Here is a 16,109-nt window from a genome sequence, read left to right as displayed (position 1 = left end):
TCCCTCCCAGCATCAGAGTCTTTTCCAATGAGTCAACTCTTCGCATGAGGTGACCAAAGTACTGGAGTTTCAGCTTTAGCATCATTCCTTCCAAAGAAATCCCAGGGCTGATCTCCTTCAGAATGGACTGGTTGGATCTCCTTGCAGTCCAAGGGACTCTCAAGAGTCTTCTCCAACACCACAGTTCAAAAGCATCAATTCTTCAACACTCAGCTTTCTTCACAGTCCAACTCTCACATCCATACATGACCACTGGAAAAACTATAGCCTTGACTAGATGGACGTTTGTTGGCAAAGTAATGTCTCTGCTTTTCAATACGCTATCTAGGTTGGTCATAACTTTTCTTCCAAGGAGTAAGCGTCTTTTAATTTCATGGCTGCTGTCACCATCTGCAGTGATTTTGGAGCCCAAAAAAATAAAGTCTGACACTGTTTCTACTGTTTCCCCATCTATTTCCCATGAAGTGATGGGACCAGATGCCTTGATCTTCGTTTTCTGAATGTTGAGTTTTAAGCCAACTTTTTCAGTCTCCTCTTTCACCTTCATCAAGAGGCTTTTTAGTTCCTCTTCACTTTCTGCCATAAGGGTGGTGTCATCTGCTTATCTGAGGTGATTGATATTTCTCCTGGCAATCTTGATTCCAGCTTGTGCTTCTTCCAGCCCAGCGTTTCTCATGATGTACTCTGCATAGAAGTTAAATAAGCAGGATGACAGAATACAGCCTTGACGTACTCCTTTTCCTATTTGGAACCAGTCTGTTGTTCCATGTCCAGTTCTAACTGTTGCTTCCTGACCTGCATACAAATTTCTCAAGAGGCAGGTCAGGTGGTCTGGTATTCCCATGTCTTTCAGAATTTTCCACAGTTCATTGTGATCCAAGTATATATACATATATATACTACTAATCCTGGCTTCCCTTGTGGCTTAGTGGTAAAGAATCTGCCTGAAATACAAGAGACCTGAGTTCAATCCCTGGGTTGGGAAGATCTCCTGGAGAAGGAAATGGCACCCCACTCCAGTATTCTTGCCTGGCGAATTCTATGGACAGAGGAGCCTGGTGGGCTACAGTCCATGGAATTGCAGAGTCAGACTGAACAACAACACTACTAATCTAATCTAACATCCACTTTGCACATTAGAAACTTGCAGCTTAGAAACAGGAAAACCTCCCTCTAGTTTGGTGGCAGAGAAGGAAATGTCAAATGGAAAGAGAGAAAAAACTTTTCAATTATGTGATACTCTCCACCCTCCAAGTCATTCAATCAGCAATGATGTGTTGCTACTTACAGGGTGCCCTGGGGACTCAAAGATATCTTGTCCTTCATCCCTCACTTCCGGAAGCTTCCAAAGCAAGCTGGAGAGAAAAGGGCCCTGAGCCATTCATTGTAAACTCAGGTAAAGCCTCCAACCTACATTCCAATGAGGGAATTACCTCCTGAGCCCCAGAACTACACATCCATCTGCATCCAGAATATTCCCAACTTGGAGACCCCACACCCCTCACATTCAACATAACCAAACTCACTATCTGTGATCAGCAGACTAAGATAGTCCCAATGATACCACCTCCTGTATTCACACCCTTTTGTAAGCCCGTTTCCCTGAGAGTGGGCTGCACCTAATAATGTTTTTCTAACAAACAAAACAAGGCAGAAATTATGGGATATCATTTCAAATATGGAGAAGGGAATGGCACCCCACTCCAGTACTCTTGCCTGGAAAATCCCATGGGTGGAGGAGCCTGGTAGGCTGCAGTCCATGGGGTCGCTAAGAGTCGGACATGACTGAGCGACTTCCCTTTCACTTTTCACTTTCATGCATTGGAGAAGGAAATGGCAACCCACTCCAGTGTTCTTGCCTGGAGAATACCAGGGACGGGGGAGCCTGGTGGGCTGCCATCTATGGGGTCGTACAGAGTCAGACACGACTGAAGTGACTTAGCTTAGCATTTCAAATATTAGGTTATATAAAAAGACTGTGGCTTGCATCTTGAGACGCATTCTCTTACTCTCTTGTTCCCTCAACATTAAGGGAAGCCAGCTTCCACGTTGTGAGCTGCTGGATGGAGAGGCTGAGATGGCCTCTGGAACTGATGTCCCAGCCGATAGCAAGGGGGACGTGAGGCCTGCCAATAGCCATGTGAGTGAGCTGGGGAGGGGATCTTTCCCCTGTAGCCTCAAGATGACTGCAGTCCTAGACAGTATGTTAACTGTAGCCTGTGAGGGACTTTGAGCCAGCAGCAGTCAGCCAGAAATCTCTCCTTCCTTCACATCTAGCTGTTCACAGGCTCTGTACATTCTACCTCCAAAACAGCTTTCTAGACCTGGCCCAATCTCCCTGTTCTTAGTCTAGATCAAACCCACACCATCTTTCACCTGGACTACTTTAATACCTTCCCCCATTCATTTCCCTGCTCTCAAAATCACCTCGCACAAAGGGCTACCAGAGTAATTTTTCTAAAATGCAAATAAAATGTTAGGACCCCCTCCACCTAAAATCCTGGCTTACAGGAGGAAGCCCAAGTTCCAGAGCATGTCCAATAAGTTCTTCTATGACCAGCATCTCTGTCAAACTCTAGCTTTATTTCCTCCAACTCAACGCTGCATGTCTTGGGCTCTAATTGTGCTGAACTGTTAGTAATTCTGGGCTTCCCAAGTGGTGAAGAATCTGTCTGCCAACGCAGGAGACCCGAGTTCAATCCCTGGGTCGGGAAGATGCCCTGGAGAAGGAAATGGTAACCCACTCCAGTATTCTTACCTGGGAAATCCCTTGACAAAGGAGCTTGGCAGGTACAGTTCACAGGATTGCGAAAGAGCTGGACGTGACTTAGCAACTAAACAACATTAGTCGTTCTAGAATGCTTTCCTACTCTCTGCTGTCTTCTACTTGGAAGACAACTTTATTTATCAAATATTTATTGAGCAGCACTACGTAGTATTCCAGCCACTGGGGATAAAGCAGTGAAGAAGACAAGGTTCATTTTAACTCCCGCCCTCTTGGAGCTTACATTCTAGAAGAGAGACCACAAGCAAGTAAATACCTACGACCAGGTAAGAACACAGAGTGTGTGCAGTGGATGGAGGGAAGGGCTTGGTGGTCAGGAAAGGCCTGGGATTTGTGAGATTTGTCATCCTGCTGTCTTCTGGTTTGCACTGTTTCTGATGAAAGGTTTTCAATTATCCTTCATTTCTCTGAACATAATGTGTCTTTTCTCTCTAGCTGCTTTTAAGATTTTCTTATTGTCACTGATCTGACTTTGATAAGCCTTGGTGTGTGTGTGTACACATTATTGTATGTGTGGCCATTTCTTCAAATATTTTTCTGTATCTTCCTTGTCTCCTCTGCTCAGGAAACTCCAATTACACAGATGTTAGACCATCTGATATTGTACCATAGGTAACTGAGGGTCTGTTCACTTATTTTTCCTGTCACTTTCCTCTCTGTGTTTCATTTTGAATAAATTCTATTGCTATGTCTTCAAGTTTGTTGATCATTTCTTCTACAGTATCTAATTTGCTGTTAATCCTAATCCAGTGAAATTTTCAATATAGATATTGCGTTTTCTTCCATTTGGTTCCTAGAAGTTCCATTTGGTTCTTTTTCATAGCTTCATTTCTCTCTACAGTAAACTATTTTCCTTTAAACTTTTGTACACAGTTGTAGTAGCTGTTTTAACATCCTTTTTCTATCAGTTTCATTATTTCTAATATTTATGGGACTGTTCCTATTGATTTTCCCCCTAGGTATAGGTTACCTTTTCTTGCCTTGGGGAATATCTAGTGGCTTTTTATTGGATACTGGACATTTAATGCTCAGTATCTGGATTTGTCTTCTTTTTAAAAAGTGTGAAGTTTTTAGGCCAGACCACCTTACCCGCCTCCTGAGAAACCTGTATGCAGGTCAAGAAGCAACAGCGGGAACCAGACATGGACCAACAGACTGGTTCCAAATTGGGAAAGGAATGTGTCAAGGCTGTATATCGTCACCCTGCTTATTTAACTTATATGCATAGTACATCATGTGAAATGCCAGGCTGGATGAAGCACAAGCTGGAATCAAGATTGCTGGGAGAAATATCAATAACATCTCAGATATGCAGATGACACCACTCTTATGGCAGAAAGTGAAGAAGAACTAAAGAGCCTCTTGATGAAAGTGAAAGAGGAGAGTGAAAAAGTTGGCTTAAAACTCAACATTCACAAAACTAAGATCCTGGCATCTGGTCCCATCACTTCATGGCAAATAGATGGAGAAACAGTTGAAACAGTGACAGACTTTATTTTCTTGGGCTCCAAAATCACTGCAGATAGTGACTGCAGCCATGAAATTAAAAGATGCTTGCTCCTTGGGAGAAAAGCTATGACCAACCTAGGCAGCATATTAAAAAGCAGAGACATTACTTTGCCGACAAAGGTCCATCTAGTCAAAGTGATGGTTTTTCCAGTAGTCATGTATGGATGTGAGAACTGGACCATAAAGAAAGCTGAGTACCAAAGAACTGATGCTTTTGAACTGCAGTGTTGGAGAAGACTCTTAAGAATTCCTTGGACTGCAAGGAATCAAACCAGTCAAACCTAAAGGAAATCAGTCCTGAATATTCATTGGAAGGACTGATGCTGAAGCTGAAACTCTAATACTTTGGCCACCTGATGTGAAGAATTGACTCATTTGAAAAGACCCTGATGCTGGGAAAGATCGAAGGCAGGAGGAGAAGGGGACAACAGAGGATGAGATGGTTGGATGACATCACCAACTCAATGAACATGAGTCTGACTAAGCTCTGGGAGTTGGTGATGGACAGGGAAGCCTGGCATGCTGCAGTCCAGGGGGTCACAAAGAGTCTGACACAACTGAGCGACTGAACTGAACTGAAATTTTTAGGTACTCAGTTATTTACAGATTATGCTGATACCTTCCAGGCCTATTATTTAAGCTTTACTAGGAACCTGGAAGGCTGCTGTCTATGGGGTCGCACAGAGTTGGACACGACTGAAGTGACTTAGCAGCAGCAGCAGCAGCAGATTGAGTCTAGAGTAACTTTCATCCCAGGGAAGATTCAATCCATTAGGACAGAACTTCTCTGCAGTCTCCCTTGAATGTGTCCAGTAACCACCAAGCACTCTCCACACTGACTCTTTGGAGCTTGGACATCTCCCTGCTCTGTGTGAGCTCTGGTTCATCTTCTCAGTTCCCTGGTCATTCTTGCCCAACTCTATGGATTAACCCTCTACATATGAATAGCCCAGCACTCAGCAAAGGTGTACAGGGATTCCCATGCAGGTTCCTGTAGCTCTTTTCCTGCTTGGGTCCCTCCTTTAAAGAATTCTGCCCACAGAATTCCAGCCACCTTGGCATCACTAAAATGCTTATCTCCATCTCCTCAACTCACTGAGGTCACAGGACTCTGTTTAGGTGCACCCTCACCCCCGCCCGTGTCTTAGAGAGTGCCCCCAGACAGAAAGCTGAGGCAACCGTAGACACATCTCGGCTTTTGTTCCCCACTTTCCTTTGGGATTATGATGCCGAGCTGTCTGTGGTACAAAATCTGAAAACACTTCTTTCGTGTATTTTGTCTGGTATTCTAGTTGTTTTCAAAAGAAGGTTAAGTCCAGTCTTTGTTACTCCATCACGACCAGAAGCCAAAGACTCAGGAGGTGATGTATGAACAGGGACTGAGTGAAGTGAGCAAATAAGTCATTTGAAGAGCTGAAGAAGAGCGTCCCAAGCAGAAGGAACGGCAAGAACACAGGCCACTTCTGATGAACAGCAAGGAGTGAGAGGGAGGGAGACAGGAGATGAGGTCAGACAGAATGGCAAGGGATAGATCATGTAGCATCTTGCAAGCCATGGTAAGGAGCCAGGATTTTAAGTGCAATGAGAAAGCCATTGGAGACTTTACACGGGGAAGTAATTTAATCTGACATGTTTTAAAAGAATCACTTTAGCTACAGTGAGAAAAATAGGCTACAAGCAGCAAGGGTGGGAAAACGAACATCAATTAGGAGGCAATTGCAGTGATACAAGTACAAGATGACGGCTGTCTGGACTGGGATGGAGGCAGCGGTGTTGGTTAGAAGTGGTCACACTGGGATTTCCCTGGTGGTCCGGTGGTTAAGACTCCGCACTTCCAATGCAGGGGGTGCAGACAAGCTGCCTTGTCTGTGTTCTCCGATAATCCTGCACATGTCCCTCCATGGTGCTCACGACTCCCACGTGGCAGTGCTCCCCAGCACACCGCGCACCTCTTAGGAGCAGGACTGCAACCTCGCCCATACCACACGCCCACAGCTAGCTCAGGGCTTGTGTCAGTGGGTGGCCAGCATATGTGTCTTAAAGAAGGAAAAAAAAAAAAGCTTACATGTCAAAAGTGGTCGAGGAAGGCTTTATGGAGAAGGTGGGATTCAAGCTGTACTTTGCCAGCACTAGATTTTACAAGAGAGGGAGAAGATGAGAGAGCGTGGCAGAAGAGAGAGTGTGGCAGAAGGGGCCAAGTCAGGAGAGAACAAAAGGGCAGAAGTGGGGAAACATGGAGGATGTCCAAGAGACAGGAGTCAGCTGTGTTTGGCAGACTCGCATGGATCTGGGAGGAACGGGGAAGCGAGGCTGGGGCCAGGCTGGGAGGCAGCGGGGGTCAGGACCTGTTTCTCAAACTGTGCTCCTTGGAACACCAGTGTTCCATTAAGTTGGAAATGTGACTTGCTTCCTGGTTTCCCCCTAAGTTCAAGGCACTTCTTCGTAGACTAGTTTGAGAACAACTGTCGTGACCGATAGCAAACGATATGACCTTATTTATTAAGTGATTGCCTGCTGGGTACTCTTCAACACAGTTTTCTCTCACTCAGTCTCACAACAACTCTGTGAGGCAGGGACCAATATTCTATTTGCAGATAAGGAAACTGAGTCAGAGAAAGGTTAGCTTGCCAAGCTCTCCAGCTGGAGCTGCTGGAAGCAGGAGCTGGGGTTAGCTCAAATCCAGGGCGTCTGAGAACTAAACTCAAGCCCATGTGTGAGCGCTGGGCTGTTCCTTCCCCTCCTTCCTGTGGGGTGTTTGGGGCTGATGGTGGGGGAGATCAGAAGAGCAAAGAAGGGAGAGAAGAAGCACCTTAGCACTCACGGAAGGTGCCTCTTCCAGACACTGAAGGGAAAGGATCACAGCCAAGGAGAGAAGTGGACCCAGAGCGAGAGGACGACAGAAACCCAGCTGCAGAACTGAGATAGAAAAGTTCACGAGAGCTGAACTCTGCTGGAAAGCTCTCCGCTGCGTGTGCCTTTCTGCCACATGAGTCGTCTACACCCAGACGGGCCTGACTCTCTGAGCCGGGGTCACAGAGCTGCCCTCCAGAAGACTGACAGGGGGAAATGTTGCTGAGGGCTGTCTGGGCAATGACAGGGGGACAGACCAGAATGACAGGGCAGCCACGTTCCTAGGCAACAGATTACAGGAAACCTGCCCACAGCCCAGCCACGCCAGCCCCTGCTCCGGGCCATCACAGTTTCCCAAGTAGTTATTGTGGCTGTGATTGGAAAGGGGTCACAGTCACATGTTTAGGATAAATGTAATTTTGTTGGCTTAGAGTGTATGTTCTGGAATGCTGCAGTCTGGGCCAGGCCTGGCTACAAGCAAAAGGGGCGTCCATGACAAAGAAAAAATGCATTATATATGCACAAAACATTATAGTTTGCAAAGCCCTTTATCATCTTGATCTCATGTGAGTTGGACGACAACCCTGTGATGTAGGTGAGGAAACGGAGGCACAGAAAAGTCAAGCGGCTTATAGAACGTCACACGGCAAGTCCATGTCAGAACCATGTGCTGTCCCCAAATCTTTGGGTTCCAACTTAGTTCAGGTGTTTGAGACCTAAACTAACAAGTGTTTCAACAAGTGATAAGGATAAAGAAAGCAAGAGAGGACTCCAAGGAGAACAAAACACTGTTTTCTCAATCACTGTGAATCTGAAATGTACTTTAAAACAGATTTCAAGTATCTAATGCTTTGTGGGCTTCCCTGGTGGCTCAGTCGGTAACAAACCCTCATGCAGTTCAGGAGATGTGGGTTCGATCCCTGGATCAGGAAGATCCCCTGGAGAAGGAAATGGCAATCCACCCCAGTATTCTTGCCTGGAGAATCCCATGGACAGAGGAGCCTGATGGGCTACAGTCCCTGGGGTTGTAAGAGTTGGACACGACTGAGCAACTAAACCACCACGTGCTTTATACCACATCAAATGATTTCACCCTCATTACTTCACACTGCTCCCAAGATGGCAGGTAAGGAGGTGAGTGTAGGTGATTCACAGAGAAAGAAACAGAGGCTCGGGGTGGTGAGGAAACATGCCCACGGGACCCCCAGCCGGGAAGAGGATGAACTCCTCCCGGAGGGTTGCTTCCGGCGCTGTGCTCCTCTCCCGACCCCAAGCCTGGCAGCACTCAGCGTGGTCGAGCAATGGAAAACGCTTACGGGCCTGTGGTTCATGTGCCAGCTGTGCTCTGTCCAAACCAGCGGCTCCCTCTCTGTCTGCCCTGCAGCTGGGGCCCTGGTTCCAGCCCATGGCCTCACCATGCCACTGGTCCACAGCAAGACAGGCAGAAAAACCACGGCCTGGCCCTCCACCCTGCACCCTCGCTGTGCCAGGGCTCTGCGGCTTGGCCACGCACGAGGGCCCACATGATGCTCCCGGAATAGCTGTCACTGTCGAACAGATGTGACCACGCAGTCCCCTGGGATGACCCCTGGATGCCTCCACGTTGCAACTCTCTCCTTCGCCCTCACCTTCCTGTGGCTCAAGCCAGGATTTGTTTTCTCTGGTCCTGCCTCTAAGTTGTGCCCACCTCCCCTTTCTAATGCCCTAAGCCTGATGGCTGAGCTGGACATCCTGCCTGGGGTCCAAGTGTCTAAGGACAGATTTTGGATGACAATTACCTCCACCACCACGACCCCCCACCCCACGCCCCAAACTGACCACTGCCTGAATGCCCCGTCAAAGGCTTCCACCGGCCTTCCCAGAAAGCCCACTGACTGGTGCCCACTACTAGGGTAGCCTCTCTGGATCTGGGGCTGTATCCTGGGGCCAGCCTCCTCTCCTGCTGCCGAACGAGCATCCTCTCCGTCAGAGATGCCGCCCTGCTGCCTCCCCCTCCCCCTTCCTGTTCCACGCTACCTGCGTCTCTCCTGCCACAGCCTTTAAAGGACTAGAAACAACTCAAACGTTCAATGATAGAAGAACCGATGAACAAAGCGTGCGTATTTACAACGGGATGTACAACCGTGCAAATGAAAGCGAACCAACGACCTACCTCCACATAGAGCCGAAAAGAGAGTGGCAGAAGATTATGTGCGTGATTGCAGTGTTTTTATGATGCTCGGAAACAAGCAAAACCATATATTCCTCAGGGATATATTCGCATATAATAAAAGGTTTTTTTTTAAGCAAGGAAACGATAACGAGAACATTCGGGACGATGGTTACCTCGGGGTGAGGAACAGGATCAGGGAGCAGCACTATAATTGGGGACCTTGGATTGGGAGGTAGGTTGGAGATGATGGTTTCGTGCTTCTGCTTCATAGGTTACACACATGTTCCACGTATTCTTTCTTATATACTAACTGCTTCAAGATTAGATCACGGGGGTCCCAGAGGTGGTGTTTCGTATCATCTGCTCCCTACTCCAATTTATCTGCAGGAAACTGTGTCCCCACCAAGGACCTAGACTCCAGGTCTCCCCCCACCACCTTCATGGCCAAATGACCTGGAAGGATGCACCACCCCCGTGTCCATCTCCTCCCTGCCCACTGGCTGACCCAGTGCTCCACACATCACCCTGTCCCTTACTAAATGGCGGTGCCCAAGGGGGTCTTCTCTGGCCTCTGCTCACCCTGCAGCGTCTCACGGCCCCATGACCATCTGAACACTGATGCTCCCCATCTCTGTCCCGCCCAGCCCTCCCGCTCCTGTACTCCAGGATCAGATGCCCAATGTCCACCTAACCTCCCCACTTGGATGTCACACAGGCCGTTCAGAGGCATGTTCAAGTCCAACTCCTGACTCCTGCCCACAAGCCTGGCCCCCTTCCGGCGGCTTCTCTTCATCCATCCAAGCACCTAAGCCAGCCAGGAGTTGGTCTGGGTTCCCTGCATCTTCCCTGCCACGGTCTCTCCACTGTCCCCCAGCCGCAGCCAATCACCAAGTCTGGTTGTTTGACCCCTTTCATAGTTCTCACATGGGCTTCCTGCAAAGCTCAGTCAGTAAAGAATCTGCCTGCAATGCAGGAGACCCGGGTTCAATTCCTAGGTTGGGAAGATCCCCTGGAGAAGGAAAGGGCAACCCACTCCAGCATTCTTGCCTGGAGAATCCCACGGACAGAGGAGCCTGGCGGGCTGCAGTCTGTGGGGTTGCAAGAGTCAGACATGACTGAGCGACTATACCACCACCACCACCATGGTTCTCACATCTGTTCTTTCCAACGCCACCAAGCCCTTCACAACCCAAGCTGGCATCCTCTCTTGGTCATAGGAAAGCACTCAGCTCACCAGTTCTCCCCACAACCCTGCTCCTAGCCTCCCCTCAATCTGGTCTTCACCCTGTGGCCAGTTTGATCCTTGTCACATGCAAACCTGAGTGCATCTGTGTCCGTTGGGCACCCTCCCGTGGACCCCATTGCCCTCAGCTTTCCATGACTTACCCCACCGACCTCTCCCACCTCAACTTCCTCATCTCCCTCCATGTCTCTGCTTCAAACCCCACCCTCCATCCAGACTCACATCTGGGGCTGCAAGCATGTCCCCCCCAGGATTCTTTGTCTCCCCAGCCCTCTCCAGTCTAGCCTGCTCCATCTAACTCTTACTCCAGGTCCTAGTTTAACTGCTGCTACTTCTGGGAAGTCTTCCCAGACCACCCTTGTTCCCACTCAGAAAATGTTAGATGGCCCCACAATCTCACAGCACCTGGTATGTTTCCTGGTGTGTTTCCTCTATTCCAGCACTCGTGACACTTCATACTAATGGCTTTTTTTCCGTTTTCTGGCCATTCTACACAGCATGTTGGATCCTAGTTCCCCCACTGGGTAATGAACCCAGGCCCCGTGCACTGGAAGTGTGGAGTCCTAACCACTGGACCACCAGGGAAGTCCCTATACAAATTGCTCTTTAACTTATTCATCTTCCACAAGAGCACAGATTCTCTGCATCAGCCAGCAGGGACCTGACTTCCTGTCTCACTAGTACCTCGAACAGTGCCTGGCCCCTGCTAAGCAGCTGGTGAAAACTACAGGAAGAAAGAATGAATGGGAGGCACTGGGGCTTTCCACACTGCTCATTTGACTGTTACAAGCATCCTTTAAGGGAGGTTTACTCTTAGTCTCATTTTACAGGTGAGAAAATGGAAGTAACTTGCCCCAAGTCACACAGCCAGCGAATAGAAAGCAGAAAGTTGGACCCTGCTTTCACACCAAAGCCCATTCGGGCAACCATCCCTCCACCCCTCTGACCACCCCGCCCCCATCCCTCACCCCACAGGAGACCAGGGAGAGCCCGGCCAAGGCCAAGAACCGGCTGGGAACTGGCGCTGGTTACCTGGAAGCAGGTGGGGCCCGGCCTCCCCGCGGGTATATCTGACTGGTGGAACACTTTGAGTTGTGGAGTCAGGGCAATGACGGTCTTGATCACCAAGGAGATGATATCGGACCAGACCTTCTTGATGTCAACACCCTTGGAGGACAACCTATAGAGAATGCTAGAAAAAGTCCTTTTGCTGCCCGTGCTAGTACTGTCCGAATGGACAAAGTTCCCACTGTGGACGTTCAGGGAGTAGTTGGTCAAATGCATGAAGACGTGGTGCAGGTTTTTGGGGTTGGGCTCCTGGTACGGCTCCGTACAAAACCGAGAGAGTCCGTCCTTGGCTATGTAGATCTCTAAGGGCTCTAGAGACTTTAGCAGGACGTACAGACGGATGTCGAACTTGAGTTTGTCGATGAGGAGGGGCTTGCAGATGTACTCCTGGACCACCGCCGGCCTGCTCTGGAGCGTCCCTGACAGGCGGATGTCACTGGGGTCTTTGATGAGGTAGATTCCGTCACCCTGACAACCACTGTCAGGTTTCACAATAAAAGTGGGCTTCCAGGAGGGGTCCCCATCTTTCACCATTCGAACCTGGAGGGAGAAAAAGGATGGTTAGCACCATATTCCTGTCCCCTCTGGTCCCCGAGACACAGCAGGACCTTGGCAAATGGTGAATGAGTGCAGAATGACCCCACCTATGTAAGGACTCACTCAGCACCTGCCAGAGGTAACTCTGTGCCAGGCACTGAGACAGTGACCCCCAAATGGCCCCCGATCTTGTTCCTTTCAATGCGGCCAGTTTGCAATCATGAGACCGGGGTTCCAACCCCAGGTATTGGCTGGTTATTAGCTATCACCCTGCGCAAGTCCTGATAGCTCAGTTGGTAAAGAATCCACCTGCAATGCAGGGGATCTGGGTTCGATCCCTGGGTTGGGAGGATCTGCTAGAGAAGGGATAGGCTACCCATTCCAGTATTCTCGGGCTTCCCTAGTGGCTCAGCTAGTAAAGAACCCACCTGAAATGCAGGGGACCTGGGTTCGATCCCTAGGTTGGGAGGATCTGCTGGAGAAGGGATAGGCTACCCATTACAGTATTCTGGCCTGGAGAATTCCATGGACTGTATAGTCCATGAGGTCGCAAAGAGTCGGACGTGACTGAGTGACCTTCACTTCACTTATGTGTGGGGACTATTTGAGGCACTTTACAGAAGTTATTTCATCCAGCCCTCGCAGAACATATGGTTGTTCCCTTTTCGTAATATAGGAAACAGGGAACGCAGGCCTGGAAGTCAGACTGTCTGGGCTCAGATCCCCGCCCTGCTACTTCCTGTGTGACCCCATGCAAGTTATATAAATTATCTGTGTCTTTTCCGTCTGTAAAATAGGAGCAAGATTGTTCTGAGGATTAAATGAGAACACATGCAAAAGCTGAAGCCCACTGAAGCTGACACATAAGAGGCAGCCATAAAGCCTGGGTGTTGCTGGTTGTGTTTGTTTGGTTGGTTTTTTTTTTTGAAACTTTATAAGAAACTCCAAAGTCTTTATTTAAAGCGATTATAGTGTTGCTGTTTTTTTTTAAAGATGAAGTAACTTTCTGGCAGACTGAAGGGCAGAACCGGGATTGAAACCAGATCCAGGGCTCTGAGGTGTGTGCACCGTCCTCTGTACTTCCACGTCTCAGTCTCCTCGTTCTAAAAACGGGGATATAAAACCTTCCCCCTCCCCGGATCACTGTAAAGAGGAAATAAACTGAAATGTGCACAGGGCAGAACGCGCCACTACAGTGAGCTCGCGCACGGGAACCATTGGTTTCAGCTTCTGTGTCTCTCATTAGGTTCATCTGGTAGACTCACTCAATCCTTTGATCTGTTGAGACCTTTTGAAACTAGATTCCGTCATCCTAAGATGTGCTCTCCTCCCAGCTCCAGGTCAGCAGGACACCCACATAATTACCTGGGGCGCTTGACCAGCTCAGACACTCAGCCTGACTCTGCACCACTCACACACACCCAGTTTCCCCCAGACACTTGTCTGATCCTTGAGAGGTTTTCTCTAGGGCAGGGGAGCTGGAGGAAATTTAAAGGTGGATCTGGTTTTCCCTTGTTGCTGTTGTTTTTAAGTTTTTAATGCCTAAAAAAAATTTTTTTTTTAATGTGGACCAATTTTAGTCTTTATTGAAATTGTCACACTATTGCCTCTGGGTTTTTATTTATTTGTGGCTTTGCTGGGTCTTCGTTGCTGCACGGGCTTTTCTCTAGTTGTGGTGATCGGGGACTACTCTGTTGAAGTGTGGGCTTCTCACTGTGGTGGCTTCTCTCGCTGTGGAGCACTGGCTCGAGCATGAGGGCTTCAGTAGTTGCTGTGTGTGGGCTCAGCAGTCGTGGTTCTTGGGCTCTAGAGCTCAAAGTCAGAAGTTGTGGCGCACGGGCTTAGTTGTTCTGAGGTATGTGGAATCTTCCCAGACCAGATTCAAACTGGTATCCCCTGCATTGGAAGGCGAAGTCTTAACCACTGGACCACCAGAGAAGCCCCTTACTCTCTGCAGCTTCTGCCTTGAAAGAGCCCGAGAGAGAGCTTTCCTTCCTTGCTGAACCTTAACAGAGCTGAGCCGGCATGCCCCAGCGCTGGACTTGCCTGGCCGCACACCTTTGCTGCGTAAGCCCAACCCAAGACATCTGTGCTCTGGGTTTTACTTATCTCTCTGACCAGCCTATATTTCTAAGTGAAGCTTTTGCCAATTCCTTGGGCACTATCAGTTACCCCAGGCTTGTAAAAGATCGTTAACAATGGAGGAAACACTTAAAGCCTTAATAATGGTCCACATCCATTGTTTCCCCTCGTCAGCAGGATTCGAGGATAGAACTTCACGGGAGATCAATGCCGGCCTCCCAGGGCCCTCCACCTAGCCTCCCTCGCAACAGTGACCTTGACGCTTATGTAGTTATTTAATATTCATCTGAAGCATTCATACGTTTGGCCCTTTACAGTAAATATAAGCGTACGGGAGAAATGGCAGTTATGGATCAAGAAGTGAAAAATGTCAGGTTTGCACTGATGGGTAATTTTTCCCTCTGGAAAGCTTTTGCTATGCTGAAGATACTAACAGTTCAATATATTATTGGCCACAATATTTTCTCCTTTGAATTCACTGTATATGCCTTAAATAAATTAAACTACATGGTCAATAGTCTCTGTCATTCACTGCATTACTGAATATTTCTTCTGCTCTTTGCCAGGGTAGTACCATACAAATCAAGACTATTAATACCAACAGGATCATGGAACCTTTAGAACTGGAACGATCCTCGGAGATCAATGGCACACAATCCTCTCATAATTCAAACGGAGCAGTGGAGGCTCAGAGAGGTGACATGAGTGGCCTTGGGTCCCCTAACTGGCTATGGGGACGGTTAGGATGAGAACTGGGGCACCCCAGGTGGTGCAAGTGCTAAAGAACACCCCAGCCAATGCAGAAGAACTAAGAGACGCGGGTTCTATTCCTGGGTCGGAAAGATCCCCTGGAGTAGGAAATGGCAACCCACTCCAGTATTCTTGCCTGCAGAATCCCATGGACAGAGAAGCCTGGCGGGATGCAATCCATGGGGTCGCACAGAGTCGGATACCACTGATGCCACTTAGCACACACACACGGGATGAGAACTGAAGCCTTCTGACCTCACAGCAAGTTCTCTGTGCCGTCTTTATCTCTGACAAAATAAAAAAGGTCTCTTTTTCCCTGAATGCTATTGGAAAGATTCTCTTAATACGGCCACACACTGAAGAGTTTGGCCTCTGAGCTTGTCCTTCTTGGAACTGTCATCATAGATCCTGAGTTTGCCAGGCCTGCCTCAGTCCCAGATCTTCTGTCTGGGCTCCTGGCTTGCTCCAATATAGGCACTATTTATGGGAAAGCTTCATAGCTGTTCTGAATGTCATTCCCCAAGCCACCAGACCCCTTCAGTAACTTCTATTTTAAAAAGAGAAAAAAATTCTAGAAGTCACATTCACTTTCCTCAGAGGTTTTACTCAAAGGTGACCTCTTCCCCCCAGTTATTAAAGTTATTAAAGAACGAACGCATTGGTTCTTAGCAAGAAGTCACGGACCAGAATCTAAAGATAGTCTATATAACTAGGCCCCAGGCCCAGAAATTCTGACTTAACAGATCTGGGATGAGACCTGAGCATATACATATTTGAGAAAAAGCATGACGGGTAATTCTGGTGTTCACTCCGTTTGAGAATCACTGAGCTAACATGAATTAAATAAAAATGCAATCTGGACCCCACATACTGAATGAAGTTTTACGCATTAATGCTAGCCAGAATATGAGAAAAACTTGCACTTGGGCTACAGCTGACGGTATCACCAGTTTCACCCACACATGCCCTTGCATGTGAAATTCATTATCTTGTAACTGTGCACAGAGAACCGAGAGAGCTGTGCAGAGGACCGGGAGACCAGATTGCCCAGGCACTCGCTGGCGCTATTGAAAATTGTTATGTCTTTTACTGCCCCCTAGTGGATATTTAAGAAATGTGACCGGGAAAGACTC

General features: G+C 48.2%; 1 protein-coding gene across 1 annotated transcript in view; it reads right to left on the bottom strand.

Moving 5' to 3' along the window:
* The window catches only part of TTLL11 (tubulin tyrosine ligase-like family, member 11), a 300,428-nt gene that overhangs the window by 162,181 nt on the left and 122,138 nt on the right, over positions 1–16,109 (bottom strand). The window contains exon 7 of the mRNA XM_010852103.1: positions 11,572–12,147. Within this exon, the coding sequence (XP_010850405.1) occupies positions 11,572–12,147 (576 nt within the window). The remainder of the gene's footprint in view (positions 1–11,571; positions 12,148–16,109) is intronic.

This window comes from Bison bison, unplaced genomic scaffold (assembly GCF_000754665.1).
Source record: "Bison bison bison isolate TAMUID 2011002044 unplaced genomic scaffold, Bison_UMD1.0 scf7180017864307, whole genome shotgun sequence".
Lineage (NCBI taxonomy): Eukaryota > Metazoa > Chordata > Mammalia > Artiodactyla > Bovidae > Bison > Bison bison.
This window is presented reverse-complemented; position numbering and strand designations above follow the sequence as displayed.